Genomic DNA, 16,067 nt, shown 5'->3' with positions numbered 1-16,067 from the left:
AGATATTAGTCCAGTAACCTTTGCTAGCTGCCGCTCGGCTGATAAAGCCTCTATACTTGCCCTCCCACAAACTCCACAATGGGATCCAAATTACGTTTAACCACCTATCCATCTTATGGTTTTTCAATGAACCAAGCTCCTGAAACACGACCGGCATGATGCTTTGATCGGTTTTTTTGTGTATTTTTCGAGGAAAAACGGTGCAACAGCACCACCATTTCATTGAAGATCATGAAATGATGAGATTATTTCTTTGCATGCAAACATAGGGAAAACAGCCATTAAGACAACTCATTAGGGCATGAATGGAGAGCAGAAGTTCCAACAAAGCATATGATATATTTTTCTGAGACTCCATGAAAGCAAAGTATGAGGTATTTGAGGGATGACTTGTCAACAATAATAAAGCATCATGGGTAAAAAGCACCTTCTTAGCTTGGAAGGGAAGGAATTTGATACTGAAAAGGACATAAAGTTCATATTACAGCCAATGATCCGCACATAGGATTCCAGTGAAAATTGTAGACTACCATAAACCAGACCAGATTGAAAGCCTTCAGAAGCAACAGGAATGCTGTTTAAAAAATATCACTAAACTGATACAAGATTAGCAGTCAAGTCCACAGGATCATGGAAATCATTATGATCTGGCTAATGATATCAGGTGGAAATATACAAACTGCCACAAAATGCAAACAAAAATCCACAAGAATAGGACTGGTATAAATATGGGGCCAAGCCAAAATTTTACTTGATCAAATGAAATATGACACAGGAACCGGGATCTTCCGACCTCCCAAAGCAAGAGAGCTTTAACTAAAGAGGGGATGACATTATGAGAAGGGAGAAAAGGATGAATGAACAAATGCAGAATTTCAGCCTCAGCTTCACTCTTCAACATGCAGCATATCCATGATAATGACCATATTATCTTCAGGCATTGGCTGAACCATAGCGACATGCATGAATGTGAACATAACTTGCATACGAACTCTTTCCTCTTCTTTCACCAATGTTCAGGAAATCCTATCTCATCTCGTTGACTGTGCCGGGTTATTTCGCTTCTCTTCTGCTCTGTGATGGAAAAGTTTAGCTATAGATCGTCTTTCACAGTCCTGCATGCAAGTTTTAGAATTAGAAAAATTAGGACAAGACAAGCCTAGTGAGAATAGATATGCTTGACTTTTTATATGTTAACGGGTAAGTAATAGAATTAGAAGAATCGGAAGAAGACAAGTGAAAATAAACAAGCTGGATATTTTCTGAGCTGGTGTAGTGTTTGCCATGCACCTTGAACATATTAAGGTGAAAAGGTTTCCCAGGATTCATTCTGCTAAGCTTCAGATATGTGTAAGCAAAACTCAGCTGGTCACGTGGAGTAAAGCGGTCGACCTCGTTGAACCACAGGCAGGAGAACAAATTTGACATTGGTGTGTGCGCTCTCACGATGAAAGATCCTTCTGGGACATCTGCCCATAATTAACAGCAGAAATGGTCAGATTGATGCCGACATGCATATATTATATTCATGGAAAGAAGTTTAGATAAGATTTTGTACAGCTAGGAAGCAGTTTGTTGGAATCTGAGGGATCGAATCTTTTCAGTCCATCAGACTGGTAGAATTCGAACTGTTGATCAATGATGGTATGGTTGTACTTGTTCAGCTTCTTATTTTGCATCACCTCCTCCCAAACGCAATGCCGATCATAGTGATTGGAAATGGCATATTCGTAACCTCGCCGCCAAAGGAAATACTCTAGGATGAGATAAGGATCGCTCTGCAGTCGCAATTTGCTGTCCAGCCAGATTGAATACCTGAATTTAGATATTGCAAGTCCTAAAATTAGAAAATGGAAGTTGTATATGGATAGTAAAATGAAGAGCAAAGCTTTTACCTAAATCACGATCAAACAAATACGCATATGAACATCTTAACAGAACATGGAAACACAGATGAAATAGAAAGGTCAACAGACACAAATAGATTAAAGGTCCAAAAAGTAATATGAGATATTATGACTTATTCAACACTAAAAAAAGGATTTTATTTCAATAACCAAATTTACTAACCATCTAAAGCACATAGTATCCCCCCCAACCAAAAAAAAAAGAAAGAAAAGAGAGAAAAACTTGAAAAAGAAACTTGAAACCAAGACTCATGCAAGCACACTTTGCTTAAGCATTAGTCTTCATTATTTGTCATGCTAGTCGTATAGCTTCATTCTCACCTGGCAGAAGGGAAGAGACGATGTGACAAAAACTTTGGTATCTTCCCAACTCTCCGCATGTCAGCAAAAGGTAGGTTTTTAACCACTATAATCTTCCACATACCAATAAACCCCATATTATCCATATTTTGGCCTTCTGACAATAAAGTCTGCACTGTATCTTCATCCACAAACATAACGAAGCAGACATTTTTCCTTGATAGACGCGTAATCTGCAAGGAGTTTAATAATTTCAATTCAGCAACAAAAGGAAGTAAGCCTGTGTTTCATATGATGATTGACCATGCAAAGAGTTGTCATCTGCACGTGCCACTCATGAGAAAGGTAAAAGAAGTTTGTTCCAAGAAGAATCCTGCATATCTCTAATACTTGATGCATAAATATAGCAGCTATCATTTAAACAATGAGCACGACAAGCACCTTGCTTATGCTTGTTTAAAGGAGGGATTTATTGAAGGGGCATATGCATATAATCACAAAAAGAAATCATATAAATCACTCGACAAAACAGTGGACAAAATTTTTATATAAATGGATGAAGTAATTAGGGTAAAGCAAGTAATTTCTTTAAAACATGAGAATGGAATGAATGACTAAGTGAATATGAAGGAATCAAAAGGCAGCCTAGTGCACAAGGCTCCTGCCACCAAGGTCTGGGGAGGGTCAGTTGTACATAGCCTTACCACTCGTGCAAGAAAGGTTGTTTCCATTTTGTAAACCCATGAGACAAAGGTCACAGTAGAGCAACCTTACCATTGTGCCAAGACTCACTTAGGTCGCATGAAAGATTGTTGGTCCTAATTTTGATATGAAGTAGTCACTGTGATATGCTATCAAGAAAAAAAAAATGAAGAAAAGGGGAAAATCAAACTGTTATAACTCATAAGACTCCTAAATTTTCATATACATTTGCTACATTACAACTCTACTGGAACCTTCGAATATGAGCATATTATGTTTTCTTTCAGGCCTCATATCAGCTGTACATCTAGCTACTTTAGTCAGGGACAGAACAAGAGTTCTCAACATGCAGCAGCCAATCTTCATGATTGCAACTTGATCATTGTTTCAATTGTAGATATCAAGTTCCTAATTTGTTCAAGTCGGCAGGTACCACATTTACACAATCAAAGATGAAGATGCCATTAATAGGAGTAAAGGCAAGAAGGCATAGGAATCTGCACCTAATATAGGAATATTGCATCTTGAAACTTTAACTAGTACCCACTAAGGTATGCAATCTCAGTACCATATACCATATCGGTACCTTCCTGATTCAGTACGTTATGGTCAAGTATGCATCCATACTAAAACAACTCACCAATCATTTTTCTCACTTTTTATTTTGGGACATCTCAGTACTGGTCAATATGTCTTGGTACGGGTTGGTACACACCTCGGTATGGAATACAGGACGATATATGGCAGTATAGGGTCTATACTGATCCAAACTGGAGTTTGGTACCAGTTGTTGCTCGATACGGTACGATGCGCCCTATACCGAGTGGTACGACAATCCATGGTACTCAGCTTTGAAGTATCATCAACTTCATATGAACAAAGTAATATACTTGAGAATAACACCTGTTGTTCTTAGATAAGAGAAAACTAACATAGAGAAGCAAAGTTTTTTTTAAAAGAGAGAGAGAGAGAGAGGAGATGGCTTCATCTGGACTTCAGGATAAACTACTTAATTTGTTTTTCAAAGAACCATCTTTATATATGTTGATATCCTATCTGCATCTGAATATCTGTTTTATCAGTTTCCAAATTTGCATGTTCGTATTTGGATAACATATCAACATCTGAATCCATATCCATAACAGGAAAGAGATTTACAAAAAATGAATACATATCCATATCTGATACAGACATGCAGATGTTGATATTCAAACAGTTTTCAGTACAGTTGAGCTTTATCTGATTTGTTTTAAGCAGATCACATCTCAGCTTCTGCAACTGCAGTTGAAAGTGTATGTAAATATTAGGAATAATAATTCAAATGATTGTGCAGGACATATTGCAGATCATAAAGGTAACATGTGAGTCATGTTCAATACAGTAATGATCATATTGGTGCATTGTCAAGGATTTGTTGACTGACTCATCAATTTGAACAAGAAAGTTCTATGTAATTATAGTTTAACTCTTAGAGTTGAAGCAATGAAAAATTGACACTTTACCCAGAATCTGTATTTAGGGTTTTGACATGGTTAAACCGCATACGTTATAATGGGAAGATGTCACATATTTGTTTAAATTTTAGTCAACCACTTGAGGAGAAAAGCATACAAGATATTTTTGCGAGTTAACTTTAAATGTGGAGACCGTTGAAGAAAGATCCCAGACAAGTGCCACATATGACGAGAAAACCAGTTCCTGCATACTTATCCCACGAAGATTGGTCTAAGCACTGAAAGCTATTTTAGAAAAGAAATCCAATGTCTGAAATCCAATGTCTAACTCTTGTATAGTTTTATCAAGTGCAAAACAGGTGCTAATGATAGTTCCCACCAATAATATATAGGCCAGATCATTGCAATCTATGGTTGTCCGTCCTCAGCCAGAAAAAATATTTCAACCTCATGTAGTAAAGCCCACTATCAAAAATAAGAAATCTATACCAACCACTAGCATTTAGCAATAAGGTCATACAGATTAAACAAAGAATTAATTTTACAGTGAAAGCTAAAATAATGAGTCTCATGTGTAAAAATTTGAAAAAAAATGCATCATTCAGAATATCAAAAGATATATGAAACTAAATATAATATTTGGCAAGAAAATGATTTCTTTCCAATTTCAAATCGACTGACTGCCGATAGAGTTCCATAAAAGTAGATGATTCAAAAGGAAAAAATAATCCAATCAATATCTGAACAAATATACCTCCAATAAATAAGCTAAAGTTCATAAAGACTATACTGACTCAGATAGACATAAGAGAAGAGAACTAGCCACAAGAACTGCAGGGGGCAATTATAAATAAATGGGATATTTCATGCCTCTTAAATTTATAATCTTTTTTTTAAAAAAATTACCATCTTTCCAAAAGGAGTTCTTAAACGATCTGAGTTACCAAAGATGCAAGAAGATACAGCTATGTGACAACTGCTCATGTATCTCACATCATCTTCTGCAAGGTCAAATCCAGTGCTTGGTGATCCATCAGGGCCTTTAATAAAGCCACAGTTAATTTTCTGGTCATGGGCATAATATGACTCCTCTCTTTCTTGGAGAGTCTGGTGGCCAGCAAATCTTGGCTCCCAGTTCTCGGATCCAGTAGGCCTGTCTTCAACATCAGTATACTGCAAGGAAAACCTAGCAAATTTCTTGTTTTCGACAGGCTCTACAAGTAGAGCTGTAGAATTCAAAAATTTTATCTCACAAGATGAACCTGATGGACATTTCAAGAAAAAAAGTTTCAGGAAAACAGGACCAAGTAACAAAGAACAACAGTGAATATTCATTGCAGACAGACCTATATAAGGTGCCAAAAGTTTGCACCCATAGATTAAAGGCTATAAACACAATAAAGCAGAGACCTTGATAAAGGAACAAAAACAAAATGCAAGACTATAAGCACTGTAAGCAGATTCTACTGTGAAAATTCTACATTAGCAAAGCCCCACAATAAATACATTGACATGCATGTAGCCAAAAGGATTCTATAGCAGGCTTAGTGGATGCTTTGCAGTTTTGAGGTATTATTATTAAGCAGCTTCACACCATTTATAAAATGATGCATCTCTTTTAAGTAATTTACAGAAGGGAGGTTGGCTTGATTCTCTCTCATACAATTTAATGCAGATGCTATTTAGTCATTGGAATTATTGCATATGCATTAAACATGTAGTAGAAAAGACTCAAGTTGAGTAACTGAGGAAGATAATATTTAAATGGGCTATCCATAGGATTTAGTTTTTTGATTGGGTTATGTATGCATGGGCTGCTTTTATTTCTTCATAAAGTTCATGTGGAAGAAGAAGAATAAGAAGATGCACAGATAATATTCATAAGATTTATTGAGGAGGCAGAGATAAAGGGCAATATTGGAAGCTTCAAAATTGTATTATTACATGGCAATTATAGACATTTGAAGTACATTACTTGATGACACTCTCTTGTTCAGTCAGAAATAACTCATGAAAACCATATGGATTTCTTTCTAATAATCTTAACACATTATGGTGCTAATAGTTTACTATCATAAGATTTCCCAGATGGAAACTCTAGTTAAAGAAAAATAATGTTGTTGAAAGAGGGTCAATCCAGTGGATTATGAGATTAATATTATTAGTTATGACATTTTTTGCAATGGAGTTTCAGTCACTGGAACAAAAATAAATTTAGATGAAGGATACATCAAAAAATTATGAAAAGAAGAATAATCCCCAATGCATATAAAACATAAAAATATAACCAAAAGTTTCTAGATGAGAATGCAGAAGGAAACATTTAATGTAACAATTTCTACATAGACAGTGTGTCTTGGTAGTTAAAGAAAATTATAGAAATTTGTGGCTTTAGCTATAGAAAATAGGACGGCCCCATAGCAAAAGATAACTGTGAAACAAAAGCCTCACAAAATAAGGAAAAATGAGGTAGGTATAAAGTATTCATTAAGAACTATATTGAGTATCCATAAGAGAGTCAACTATGTAACAAGTAGTCTGATGAACAAAGATCTTGAAAAACCCCAGATATTACCCAATGCTACACTTGGGTCATGTCAGTTTATAAAAATAAAAAAGGTTGACAGAATAAGCCCCTTCACTGCCCAAATATGTGGTCTAAACCCTTCACATGCCTAGTCCACCACTAAAACATACTGGAACTAAAACTAGGTTTCCTTATTAGATTTTGAAAGAGTATGTTTTCCAGATGTTCCCTTTCTAATTTATCAAGATATTGGAAATCTATGTTGTTGTCCATTCTTCCTTGGCAACAAGTTGGATGATATTTGTTGGTCACATTATTTTTCATTTATTTTCTTTTCTTCCCGTATATGATTTCCTATATATTCTGATATGGTTTTTTAAAGGTCTCGCCATTTGTCTAACTAAATATTACTCCACTCCTTCCATCGATCTAGATATACGCATCTTAAAGTACATGGTTCAAAATTCAGTGGGATTGGAGAGCTCTAAAAAATAAATTAGAATAAATCACCTTAATCCTTCAATTGAACCATCCATTTCAACTTCCCATGATGCAAAATCTAAAACATCTTCATTCTGCTATCATCATGACATATGGTGTTTATTATTCATTTAGATTGCTCATCGTATATTTAAAATGATAAAATTTTGGCCAAGAGACTACTGGTAGATTTCTCTCTCTCTCTCTTCCCGCCCCTTCTGTGTGTGACCTACATACTAATTTAGTTCACATGTGCATGCTTCTGTTGTCCGTGTGACCTTATTTTAATTGTTCCATCACCTAGTGACAAGCTTCTCAAAGATCTGAAATAGCAATAAATATCTGCAACAACAGATTTCCATGCTTTCAATTCTATCAGAAATTATTGTTTCTTTTTTATTTTGATAATTTGGTCCAAGGTTATTTCCAATTACTCACTGACTATTAATGGGAGCATGGACCTACATACTGATACATTTCTATGATACGCCCACATGATGGCTGTATACTATTCTCTCTACATCTTAGATCCTTTCTTCAGCATAGCTTCCAGTTATAGATTAAGCTGTTTTAGAGACAGATTAACCAGATACAGGATCTCTTATAAGTTGCAGGTTGAATCATGAGATTGCTTACTATTTTAGTTAACCTAATTGCCATGATGGGAGTCATGTTGCAACCAAGATACCTAAAAGAACCCTTATTTAAGCAGATCAGAAGTGAGAAACCAGTTTAACAGCCCAATACATAAGGAAGATTGCCTCTTGTAATCTTATTAATGCGAACTCTACACAGACTGTTGCGTAGAGCAAAAAGGACTATGTCGTGAACCCCCTCCAAAACACAGGCTTCCAACAGATCAAGTCAGCAAAAGTGACAGGCTCAATCCATTGGTCATTGATATCCTTTTCTCTAGTCTGGGACCTCTAGTTAACAGAAGTATAGCCAACAATATAAGTTACCATATATTGTCTTAGTTGTATTTCGTAAAGCATGAATGCAGATTTGGCCTTTCCCCTCTTTCTTTGTTCTAAAAGAATTCATTTTCCTTAAAACTTAAAGTTCAAGGCACAATGAGAAATTAGAGCTCAAACATAAGTGAAGAAAATAAAAACTCACTAGAAGATTTGCGGTGCTTCGGCTTTTTCTTCGAGCCCGACTTCTTCCCAGAACTAGATGTATGGCCCTGTTCCAACTTACTCCCACGACCAATGCTTCCCAAAACCTCAGCAGAACCTTTCTCACCTGCATCCAAGAATGCAACTTTCTTGATTCCAACCATTTGACCATCACGACTATCATCGCGATGAACCCCGTTATCATGTTCCACATCATCATGATCATCCAACACATCTAAACCATCATCATACTCATCATCAGGATCAACATCTTTCACTCCATTATCCCCATTATTCTTCAGGGAGGCCTCATACTCCTGCTTATAAGAATTCAGCTCGGCCAGCCTTGCCTTATTATACAATCTTCCTCCATCTCGCTTCTCATCAAGCTTATCCTGACGATATTTGGCAAAAATCTGCCCTTTTGCACCCCTTTTCCCCTCCAAGATATGATCTTTTTTAACACTACTGCCCTTCTCCTCACTGTAGTCCTGGTCCCGGCGCCTGTCGTCCCGGTCCCAATACCTCGAATCCCGGCCGCTCGTGCCGGAGCCGTGGCCGAACTTGAGCTCCTTAGAGTACCCTGAAGAACGATTGGATCGGGGTCGGAATTCCAAATCGCTCTTCACATCATTCCCGCCAGCACCATCATCAACAGCGTCCAATTTCCCTCCAGTTTCTGCTCAGATTCAAACAAACAATGAGACTAGATCAAAGAGAGGAGGAAGATTTGGGGTAAAAGGGGGGACCTTTTCGACGGGAGAAGATGCGGGAAGATAGAAGGGCGACGAAGAGGGCGAGGGCGAGGGTCAGGGCGAGGATGGTGACGGCGGAGGGGCGGCGGTGGGGCTTGCCGGAGCGGCGGATCCGGGCGGGCTTGTGGTGGGGTAGGCGGAGGTCGGCAGCGGGGTCGTGGTGGATCCGGACCAAGAACCTCTCCGCTCCTGCTTGCCGATACTGAGCCATTTCCACATGGTTCGGGCTCTCGCTCTCTTCGTTCCTCCTCAGATCGAAAAGACCGCTGCTTTAATCTCGTTTCAATTTTTTTGTTCTTTTTTTTTTTTCTCCCTTCTAGTTTCTGAATAGGAGAGAAATCAAGTTGTAAATAATACCAACGCGGAGTCCCCGACGGGGGAGCAATGAATCCGATTCGGATCGGTTTGGAGCTAACCCTAAAATCAAATTGTTTTAAATATTTTTTTAAATTAAAATAAAAATTGAACCGACCACCTACAAAATTATTTGAAGCTAATCCAAAAAATTCAGTTTGATTTAATTCAATTTACCGGATTGATATTCTATATTATATATAAAAATATAAAAAATTAAAATGTATACATGTAGACATATATGGGTCAGATAGGGTTGGATTGATTTGAATATAATATATATTTATATATATACACATAGGGCGGATTCGGTCGGATCAGATCGGTTTGAATCGATTTTATTAAAACTCAAATCGAAACCAAATCAAGTTTTTTTGGTTCAAGACTTACTCAAACTAAAACCAAACCAAATTTAAAAAAAATGATATAAACCCAACTGAAAAAATTAGTTTGAATTAGGTTCGCGATTCAGCCGATCTTTTGCACATCCCTAAAGTCTGCACTAAGATGCCAAAATAAGACATGACTTCTTATGTGAAGTCGGCAAACATTTGCCGACATTGTGTCAAGGGTGGGTTGCCATAAGGTTAGGGGTCTTGTGGTGAAATCATCTTATGATCTTCTTTGAGTAGGGGTGTGCGGAAAACCAATTGAAATTGCGAACCTAAATCGAATTGGTTTCTTTGATTTGGTTTATACCTTTTTTTCTCTTTTAATTCAGTTTGGTTTCAATTTGAGAAAGTTTTAGACCGAAAAAATTCGGTTTGGTTTCGATTTGAGTTTTTAGAAAATCGATTTAAACCTACCCGACCTGACAAATGTATACATAATAAAAAAATTATTTTTTTATTATATATATAATAAATTTTTTTATGTTTAGATTTAGTTAATTATTTAGCCCAGCTCATTGAACATCAATCCAATAAATCGAACCGAACCAAACCAAACCAGATTTTTTGAGTTAGTTCTAAGGGATTTTTGAAGATGGTCGTTTCGGTTCCGATTTTAATTTTAGGAAACTAATTTAAATCAGTTTGGTTTCAAGTATTTCTCAAACTAACCCAACTCGAACATGCACAACTTTATCTTTGAGTCGCATGAATGATCTATCTATCACATGGTAACTCATATGTTAGGGAGGGTTGAAACGAGACTTGACTCAATTATGATCAAATTAATATTAGTTGAGGCAAGAAGGTTCCATCCTGAAAAAAAAAATTTCTCATCAAAATCTATTCATCTTGGAAAATTTAGAGGGTTGACATATCTAGGTTAGAAATTGCTTCCTTGGTGATTTTGCTTATGATTGCTAAGACTATATTTTGCTGCCATCATGATGTTGACACTAATTCAGTCATTTTTATTGATCATCATCTTCTTTGGAGTATTAGGAGGAACTAAGGACTACTTTACCTGACCCTTGTCAAGACTTTACATCTATGTAGCTTAGGATTAAAGGGGATATGATGGTCAACTTTGATTAGTTTTATAAGAGGCTAGTGTACATATATATATTCATCATCTTTCTATAGGATATTCTTGAATTATCATATCTCTTATCTTTGCTGCAAAAGATATTAGTTGGACAGTGGGCATTTCAAGGTGGAGACTAGTTTAGCTTACCAAACTAATTGGTGTGCTAGCTATCCTTTCCTACTTTTGAAAATTTTTTTAAAAAAAAGACCTTTGTTTGACCTCCTGTCATTATAGATCATCTTCTTCATATTGCATGACCTCTTGTATGTCACACTTCCTCTCTCCCATCACTACCAGAAAACACGCGTATAGTGACGGAAAATTAGTGACGGACCGTTATCAGTTACTATTTGTGACGGATTAGTGACCGACAGAAATTTGGTCACCGTGGTGTAAACTTAGTGACCGTTTAGTGACAGACCGGTCATAGAATGCGCGGGTAGGATGGGCGCCAAACCTTAGTGACCATCATAGTGACGGGGTATCTGTCAGCAATATGATAACCAAAATTGCAACCAGACAGTGACAAATGCAGCCGTCACAAATATAGTAACCCTAGTATTTATAAATTTTTAAAAGATTATTTTTGGCAGTAACAGATTATTGACAAAAATTTCTGTCACCAAATTTAATTTTTAATTCCAAAAATATTAAAAATATTATTTTTGAGTAAACCTAAATTAAAAGAAAAAATAAAAGGAGGAATATCCAAAATGAAACTAAGTGTGCCCGCCGTTCCGCCCAAATTTCTTCGATAATCCAAATTCCAATCGCTCTCTATAAAACTCAAATTTCTTCTTCTCATTTTAAAATCTCATGGTGTCGGCCATGACCCATTTGCACCCCTATTGCAAGTTTCCTGCTTTATAGAATTTTTTTACCATACTTTATAGTTCAAAAATATTTTTGCCTTGCAAGTCCCATCCAATCAGCCTTATAAATAATAAAAAAATTTGATATGAAATTTGGCTTGCAAACCGATTTAGCCCAAATCACGATTTAGCCCAAATCAGCCTATATACAATTTGGCTTGCAAACCGACTTAAATACCAAAACCCTAACCTTTCCCTTCCCTTCCCTTCCCGTCCCTCGCTGAGAGCAGCCGCCCCCCCCCCCCCACTCCCTCGCCCCCCCTCCCTCGCTGAGAGCCGTCGCCGCCCTCCCTCGCTGAGAGCCGTCGCCGCACCCCCTCGCTGAGAGCCGCCGCCGCACCCCCCCTCCCTCGCTGAGAGCCGCCGCTGCCTCCCCTCCCTCGCTGAGAGCCGCCGCCGCCGGCCCCCCTCCCTCGCTGAGAGCCGTCGCCGCCCTCCCTCGCTGAGAGCCGCCGCCGCACCCCCTCGCTGAGAGCCGCCGCCGCGGCCTCCCCTCCCTCGCTGAGAGCCGCCGCCGCCGCCGCCCCCGCCCCCCCTTTTCCCTCGCTGAGAGCCTGATAGCCGCCTCCTCTCGGTGTCGTCGCCTCTTCAACGACCGGCCGGCGGCTCTTCGCGTCCTTCTCCCCCGGACGGCAACCTCCGCGGCTCCGGTCACCGACTCACAGTCACCGGTAAGAGTTTTCTCCTCCTCCTCCTCCTCTTCAAGCTCGATCCCGGTAGATTTTGCCCAAGCCCGGAGAGAGAAAGAGAGAGAGAGAGAGAGAGGTGGTGGGGCAGCGAGACAGCTCGGAACAGTGGGAGAGTGGGGAGTGGGGACAGTGGTTTTGTTTTGGGTGGAGACGGGAGACAGAGAAAGAGAGGAGGGATTTTTTTTTTTTTGCTAAAATAGACGAAAGAAACTTTGATATATCTGAGTAGCTGCTTTTATTATGATACTTGGACACATCACTTGGTTGGGTAAATCATGATATGGGCACTGTGTCGAATTTACTGTTGCTAAAATAGACAAAAATAATGTTGTACTTGAGGAGCTCCTTAATATTATGCATTTTTATTCTGACACATTTGTTAGCCCTACCAATGGTTTGCATATATTTAGACTGCTTCACTGATTATTGTTGTAATTTTGAGGGTTGATGGGTTGGGATTATGTAAAGTTCATGGATTTTAAGCTGTTACTTTAGAGATTTATGCAGCACAACTTTGCGTGTCCAAGATATGGAGGTTCTTGAGAAAAATATTGTGGTAACTCTCTGCAAACTTGAGAAGATATTCCCTCCTGCATTTTTTGACTCAATGGAGCACTTACCTGTTCATCTAGCTTATGAAGCTAAGGTTGGGGGGCCCGTGCAGTACAGATGGATGTACCCCTTTGAAAGGTAACAATTTCTGTAAATCCATTAATATAGTTTCTTTGTATCCATTAAATTTGAGAAATTAACATATTAATCTTATTTATAGGCTTATGCATGATATAAAGCAGAAGGTAAAGAATCGAGCATCGATTGAAGGTTCTATTGTCGAGGCTTACATCATAGAAGAAATATCAACTTTCTGTTCGCATTATTTTGAGCCTTCTATACAAACGAGGTTAAATCAAGTTCCCCGTAATGAAGATGAAGGGGAGTTTGATCTCGTGGATTGTCTATCCATTTTTACTCATCAAGGTCGACCTTTTGGAAAACCTTCTGCAAGGCATTTGCCTACTCAGGAGTTTAATGCTGCTGAGTTATATGTTCTTCTTAATTGTGTGGAGGTTCAACCTTTTGGAAAGTAAGTTACACAAGTACTTAATTATAATCATGCTTAAAAATGCATATGGAGTACAATATATGTGATTATAGCTTTTGTCTTGTAGGTATTTTGATGATTATATCCGGCAATCTTGTCCAAATATAAGCCAAATTGATTTGGAAAGACGACGCGAAATGGAGTTTCCGGCTTGGTTTAGATCATATGTGAGCTGTAAATTCATAAATATAATAATAAATTAGACTTTCACTTGATTTATTCTTACGATATTATTTTTATCATGCTAGGTTAATGACAGTAAAAATCATGTTGATGGGCGCTTAAAGGACCTATCATATGGCCCTGGGAATAAAGTTAAATGTTATAAAGGCTACTTTGTGAATGGGTACAGATTTCACACCAAAGAATATGGAAAGGATAAAAGAACCTTCAACAGTGGTGTGTGCATTAAGGGAAGCAGTTACAATGACTTTGAGAGTGACTATTATGGGATGTTGGTTGACATTATCGAGTTAGACTATTTTGGGATTGGTAATAAAGTAGTGTTATTCAAATGTGACTGGTATGACAGAGATAAGGGTATGAAAGTGCATCCTCAACATGGCCTCGTTGAGATCAATTACAAACTAAGACTTCCAACCAATGATCCGTTTGTATTAGCTCAACAAGCACATCAGGTGTTCTATACTGGTTACCCAGGTAAGAAGAAGAATCGAAGATTGTGGTGGGCAGTAATTAAGACAAAAGCTAGAGGTAGGTTCCTTCCTAGTGGGACAGAAGAAAATTTTTCTGATTTTTATCAAGAAGAAAACTACAGGATTCCTACCCCAATCTCGATGACAGATGAGCTTGATGACCCAGACATTTTGGTTGGTGTTAATAGAGATGCAGAAGATATTGATGCAGCAGAAATTGAGTTGACAACTAACCAAATGGAAGAGGATCTTGAGGATGAAGAAGAAGATTTTGAAGATGAACAAACTGAGGAAGAGGAGCATGAGGCTGAGGAAGATTAAAATACAACATGCATATTTATGAATGCTAATATAACTAATTTTAGACTTATAAATTATAGTTGTGCAGACATGAGAAAGAGCAAAGGGAAAGCAACAGGTCTACTGATTGTTCTTTACTTTGATTGAATTTGTTGACATTTACATTGTGAAATAACTATAACTTTTTATTGTTGTGCAGTTATGGCCAAGAAAAAAGGGAAAGCAATAGGTAATGGAAAAGCAGCTTTAATACTGGCTGCTACTCAAGTTCCTCCTCAACCTCCTAGGTTGCCTGAGCGTGTCGAGGAATGTCATGATGATGATGATTACATTCCTGATGGGGACATGATTGAAGAGTTGGATGCAAATGAAGAAATAAATGATGAAGAAATGAATGGTGCAGTGCAAAATCATGAGGATATAATGAATGAGGATCAGATGAATGATGAACTTGGAATTGATCCAAGACAGAGCAATGGCCCAGAACCAACCCTTAAAGCCCCTGTTGATGCAAATGGAAAAGTGATTGTTAGGTGCAAAAGAGGAATGTATGAAAATATCACTTTCTTATATCACTAATTTGAATTTATGTGTTTGTTGCATTTAAAGTATTTAATTTATTTTCTAATGAATATTTTTTAAATTGCAGGTTTCTTGATTATGAGGTCAGTCACAAAGCTGTTGCTATCATGCGCCAATTTTTTAATGGTCCGTGGTTGTCATGGAGGGAGGTCCCTACACATGCTAAAGTTGGAATGTGGAACAAATTTGAGGTGATGTAATTAATTTATATTTCTTATCATTAACTTTTGCCCTTAACAAATAGTAAGTCTGATTACTTGCGATCTATATATTGTTAGGAGATACACACAATTCTTCCAGGACAATTGCATCATGTGCATGAAGTTTGGAACAAGCATTGTCAGCGACGATTGACAACCTCATTAGGGAAGGTCAGAAGCCAAAAGCTTCTGGAAGCAAAAGGAGATTTAAACAAAGCCCGTGATAAACCCCCTAATTGGATCTCTAGAGAAAATTGGAATAAGCTAATTGATATTTGGATCTCCCCAAAATGGAAGAAGAAATCAGAAGCCAACAAAAATAATAGAAACACCATGAAGAACGGTAGCATCTCTAAACACTGTGGAGGATCAATCACATTTGTCAATCATGACGAACGATTGGTACATATCTTTATTCAATTAGATTTCTATAATAATTTTTATATTATTGTTCAGTCATCTTAAATTAGCCCATTATATGTTAATGAATTTTTTCTTTTCTCTTTTGTAGAAATTAAAGTTAGGCAGGGAGCCAACAATAGTTGAATCTTTTAATCGGACGCATAAGACAAAGCAAGGCATGGGAGGATATG

General features: G+C 37.7%; 1 protein-coding gene across 1 annotated transcript; it reads right to left on the bottom strand.

Annotated features, from left to right (window-relative positions):
• Positions 1-572: 572 nt before the first annotated feature.
• Positions 573-9,563, bottom strand: LOC103707490. Its single transcript, XM_008791999.4, has 7 exons — positions 9,238-9,563; positions 8,490-9,167; positions 5,270-5,625; positions 2,229-2,440; positions 1,559-1,815; positions 1,291-1,469; positions 573-1,115 (listed from the first exon to the last, which is right to left on the bottom strand). The coding sequence occupies exons 1-7, from the start codon at positions 9,452-9,454 to the stop codon at positions 1,032-1,034; spliced, it is 1,983 nt and encodes a 660-aa protein (XP_008790221.2). The 5' UTR covers positions 9,455-9,563; the 3' UTR covers positions 573-1,031.
• Positions 9,564-16,067: the final 6,504 nt, after the last annotated feature.

The sequence above is a fragment of the Phoenix dactylifera genome, chromosome 14 (assembly GCF_009389715.1).
Source record: "Phoenix dactylifera cultivar Barhee BC4 chromosome 14, palm_55x_up_171113_PBpolish2nd_filt_p, whole genome shotgun sequence".
NCBI lineage: Eukaryota > Viridiplantae > Streptophyta > Magnoliopsida > Arecales > Arecaceae > Phoenix > Phoenix dactylifera.
This window is presented reverse-complemented; position numbering and strand designations above follow the sequence as displayed.

Excerpts from the sequence above, each read along its gene's own strand:
- LOC103707490 (XM_008791999.4), bottom strand. The coding sequence starts at position 9,454 with ATGGCTCAGTATCGGCAAGCAGGAGCGGAGAGGTTCTTGGTCCGGATC. Across the intron at positions 9,168-9,237 it reads CATCTTCTCCCGTCGAAAAG|AAACTGGAGGGAAATTGGAC; the intron begins GTCCCCCCTTTT and ends GAATCTGAGCAG. Across the intron at positions 1,116-1,290 it reads TTCACCTTAATATGTTCAAG|GACTGTGAAAGACGATCTAT; the intron begins GTGCATGGCAAA and ends ACTTGCATGCAG.